General features: G+C 32.6%; 1 protein-coding gene across 1 annotated transcript; it reads right to left on the bottom strand.

The window, feature by feature from the left end:
• Positions 1 to 3,648: 3,648 nt before the first annotated feature.
• Positions 3,649 to 4,389, bottom strand: LOC110030593 (MLP-like protein 423). Its single transcript, XM_020733372.1, has 2 exons — positions 4,180 to 4,389; positions 3,649 to 4,107 (listed from the first exon to the last, which is right to left on the bottom strand). The coding sequence occupies exons 1-2, from the start codon at positions 4,331 to 4,333 to the stop codon at positions 3,806 to 3,808; spliced, it is 456 nt and encodes a 151-aa protein (XP_020589031.1). The 5' UTR covers positions 4,334 to 4,389; the 3' UTR covers positions 3,649 to 3,805.
• Between the last annotated feature and the right edge of the window lie 563 nt (positions 4,390 to 4,952).

Genomic DNA, 4,952 nt, shown 5'->3' with positions numbered 1-4,952 from the left:
TAAATCTTCTAGTAGGGGTGTCAAGTTCTTGTAATTTTAAGCATATATAAATTCGTTGTCAGCTATCACCAAAACAATTCTTGAACTTCTAAAAACTATTCTCGCAAGCATCAGACCATTCAAACTTAATAGCATTTTGAGTCAACGTTGATAGATGTACAACAATACAAGAAAAACTTTCAATGAATCTCCGATACTGGTTAACTAACCCAAAGAAATTACGAATCTTGGTGATAGTGCTCAGCCTTGGCCTATCCATTATTGCTTTAACCTTTGCAGAGCCTATAGAAATATTAGATCCACTAACAACATAGCTCATAAATGCCACTTCTTGAAGCCAAAATTCATATTTAGAGAATTTGATTTAAAATTTGTTCTCTCAAAGAGTATTCAGTGTTGTTTTGAGATTTTGGGCGTACTCCTCTTCATCTATGGAGTAAACAAAAATATCATCGGTGTAGATAATAACAAATCAATCAATGTAAGGTTTAAAAACTATATTCATCAAACTTCTAAGGATAGTAGGGGCATTAACCAAACCAAATGATATCACTAGATATTCATTATGATCATATCGAGATCGAAAGACAATCTTTGAATTGTCTTCATTCTTGATCTACAATTGATGGTAGCCAGATTGACAGTAAATCATGGAATGTACAGAGGAATCTTGTACTTGGTCAAATGGACCATCTATTCGGATACGTGTTTTTCATGGTCATCTATTTCTATCTCTTTTAGTTGATGGTCAATCTCATATTTTTTCATTTTTTCTTCACAAATAAAATTGGTGCCCCAAATGTACAATACTGGGTCAAATGAATTCTTTATTGAACAATTCCTATAACCGAACCTTAAGCTCTTGGAGTTCGACAGTTTTCATCCAATATGGTACTTGAGAAAATGGAATAGCCGCCTAAAGTACATCTATCTTGAACTCAATCTCACAATCCGGTTGCTAGCCATACAAATCTTCAGGAAATACATTAGCAAATACTCGGACCATTAAAACAATATCTAAAGTAACACTGAATTTCTCAGAATCTATCACATGAACTAGATAACCAACACACTTATGGAGATCAACTTACAAGCCTTAATTGTTGATATTAAATAAGAAATGACTTATTTACTACCCTTGAAACAAAAAAAAAAAGCAAACAAACCAATTATACTAAAAATGACCCATCTCTTACCACAATTTATAATATTCGGATACGTAGATAGTCAATCCATATCTAAAATTGCATAAATCTCAGCTAGTGAGAATGCTATAAATGTAGCAGGCATATGCTTGTCATTGATGATAATATCAAAATCATGGACACATTGAGTAACAATCACGGAAGAGCCCTATGGCATAATTATGGATAGATGCAATTGTAATGAATACATCGATGCAGTAGATATAAATTTATTTGAAATGAATGAACATGATTCCCTTGAGTAAAATAATGCTCTTATCAGTTGCTTAAAAATAGAGATGATATATGTTACCACATCAAGTGTTTCACGGGTTTCTTGCTGCATCATAATAAATGTTAAAGGGTGGAATCGCTTGCTTGGGTTGCTCCGAATGGGTGTTGATACGTTATTGCCCTTTGCTAGTACTGTTGGTACTACGATACAGGAAAATGTGGCTGATATGATTGAAACATCATCACTTGTTGCAGTTGCTATTGAGGCTGAAAATAATTTTGTTTCATTTGACCCTTCTCGTGATGTTTCTTATATTAACCTCCATTAGATTTTTTTTTTTTTATCGAAGTTTGCGAGGTTTCAAATTTTGCTCGTCCACAGAGTAGAGCTTGGCATATAAAAACCATGTTTTGATAAGCTTTAATATTTGATTGCTCGAATGATTGTGTTAAGGCATGAAGTGAATGATTCAAATATTACTTTGCAAAAAAGACAAAAACCCAAGTTTTTTTTTACAAGCCACTTTCTGAATATATTAACTGTAGTGAAATATGAATCTGAATACATTAAGTGTAATGAAATATGCATCATTCTCTTACCTTAGAAAATATGTATAAAAAATGCACATAATTCACAAAAATAATTGAGAACTATTAATAAAAAAAAAATCAAAGAAGAGATGGTCATAAATGACCATTGTGCAACTGTGTGTAAGCAATACTTTCATAATTGCTTAGTTTTACTTGAAATTTAAATAAATTTATGTCATTTTCTTTATTTAATGCGACATCCAAACCTTGTTTGAAAGCTAAAGGTCAATATGCCAAAATTTTATATTTGATACAATATTATATGTTTATTCAAGTATTTGAAATGTGTTGGTTACTACTGATTGGGATCTCTTTAGAAGTTTCCATGTTTACTGGAAGGCAGTTTTGCATCAACTATCTCTCTATCGAGCTAAACAAATATATTTCTACATGGGAGATGTTTCATTGACTTCATAGTCATTTCTTACTGTTACTAATTGTTTCTAAATGAACCTAAATAAGTTAGCTCCTCTATTTTTCTTTTTTTTTTCTTTAATGATTCTCTTCATTTTTCTTTGAAGCTTTATAGAAATGAGATACTACAAGAAAATGTCTTGTTCAATGTCTTCTTTCTAGTATTTTCCTTGCTCAAGTAGTCAGTCTTCTACTCTTCTCTCCATGCAAAGACAATGATTTTTTAAAAAAGGAAACTTCGATGAATTTACAAACACTATCTTATTGTACATGTTATAAAGCGAGACTAAAAAAGCTTATTGATGACTTATTTTTTCTTATGAGATTGTTCGTAACACTAGAACTCGAGGAACGTGCAATGGAATTACTTTAAACTACTTGTTTTTGGATGGATAAGACCGTTAAATATTTGTATTCATACGAGCTAAAATGATCTTATCACACCATCTCACATTTCAAAATATTTAGAAAAATGTCATGTAGAAGCATTATTGAAAATTCAAAGCCATATAAAGCCTCAAATTACATAAAATACATGTTAATTGTAATGATTTTTAAACTATTATTTATGAAAACATAGAATCATGAAAATGCTTGTCATTATAGTTTCTCTAGATTCTTTATATATTTTCACTCTTAGAATTTTTGAACTCTGATTTTGCTCTTAAAGCAAGTAGGGGCTAACTTTTCTCTTTTGTATTTCTTTCTCCTATGGAGCTTCACCTTCACATAAGAAAGTTCCAAGTTTCCAAGTTCCTTCACGTTGTAAATTCTACGGTACTTCTACCAGCAGAAAGACTTAAATATCTGAAGTCTCAAATTTTACTAGCACAGAGCATTTGGTTTGTTTAGATAGATTAATTTTCAAATTAGTCAAATCAATTACAACAGAAATCCAAAATCCAAAAGATCAATCTACACCAAAAGTTATTTCGGTTTAAATGGTTCAGCTACAAACAATCTTAAATTTAGTCTTTAGTTGGAGTTCAGTTATGAACAAACATCATCAATTATACATATCACATGAATAATATGGAGTACTACATTTAATTTTAAATTTTCAAATTTTTTTTAGTTTGTTCTGTTTAATGAAAATTATAACTGAACAAACAATAAAAAACTGAATCTAGAGGCTTTTAAGATGAATCCGAACCAAATCAATCAAACATATTTGGTTTGATTCAGTTTTTTAGTTCTGACATATATTGTAGATGAAGAGAACAGGTTGATTCAGATAAACAAATTTATTAATAGCATGGGATATGAGAGGACAAATCATGATGAGCAAACCACCACAAACAAATTTATTACATATAAAACCTTCCACTCTTATTCATATAGATTACTGCTTAAAATCTAGGGCTGATATGGATCGGCACCTTCTAGTTTTTGAGCAGATATGCATCCAGATCTTTAAATGTTTGAACTGCCATCTCCTGTATCAGCTCAGGGGGAGGGACTTCATCGTTCACCTTCTCGTACTCCACCGTCCACTTGACCACCGCCACACCGTCCCCTTTGGAAGCCACCTGAAGAGTCGGCCTGAAGCTTTTATAGTAACTCAGAAGCTCGCCGTCTATCACGCTGTACTTGACCTGCTTGTTTGCGTCGTCGACGAACTCAACCTTCTCCTTTGCAAACTTAACGAAAGGAACTCCTGCAACCATATCGATGGCACTTTTGTCTCATCTACTAGCTTAATTTAGCTCATGCTGTACTTAAACAAAAGAAGAAGATACCTTCTCCATAAACGAGCTCCCGTCGCTCTTGCCATCCCCCTCTATGACTTTGATGCTCTGATAATGCTGCGGAAAGATCTTAGGGAAGAGCTCAGTAGAGTCTCTGATGCTCCCCCAGAATTTGTCAGCAGGTGAAGTTACTTCCACTTCAGTTTCAAGCTTGGAAGCCATGATCTTTTTGGTCTTCGGTGGTGAAGGGATATTGCTTTCCTGATGGGTATGTTGGCCATACTTTATAGATAGAATGATTTACATAAAACCACTCAATTCTTATATATATATATCTCACACCTAAAGTCATTATAGTGCTATTTTTTATGTGTGATATTAATGATTCGAGTCGTGTATATGTAAATATATGAAAGGCTGGGTGTGAGATGTAAATATATAGAAATTGAGCGATGCATATGTAAATTTTCTTTTTTTACATATTTGCCATCTTATAAGAAAAGATGTTTTACACTTAAAAAATAGTGATATTTTTTATGTGCTATTAAAGGTTTGAGTGGGTAGTATAAATGTGCAAAATAAAATTTAGGTGTTAGATATGTAAATACATATGAATTGAGTGGCATGTATGTAAATGTTATTTTTGCATAATTGTCACAATTAAGATGGCCCCCAACCGCCATCTGCATCTGCTGTTTTTGCTCATTCTATTTATTTTGATGCCGGTGGAGTTGGTGAGATCTGAGATCTGAATACATTCAGATGCCATTCAGATGCCGGTAAGCTGCCCTTTTTACTTAATGTCATATATATATATATATAGCGAGACTAAAAAAGCTTA

Source organism: Phalaenopsis equestris, unplaced genomic scaffold, assembly GCF_001263595.1.
Source record: "Phalaenopsis equestris unplaced genomic scaffold, ASM126359v1 Scaffold000741, whole genome shotgun sequence".
NCBI lineage: Eukaryota > Viridiplantae > Streptophyta > Magnoliopsida > Asparagales > Orchidaceae > Phalaenopsis > Phalaenopsis equestris.
This window is presented reverse-complemented; position numbering and strand designations above follow the sequence as displayed.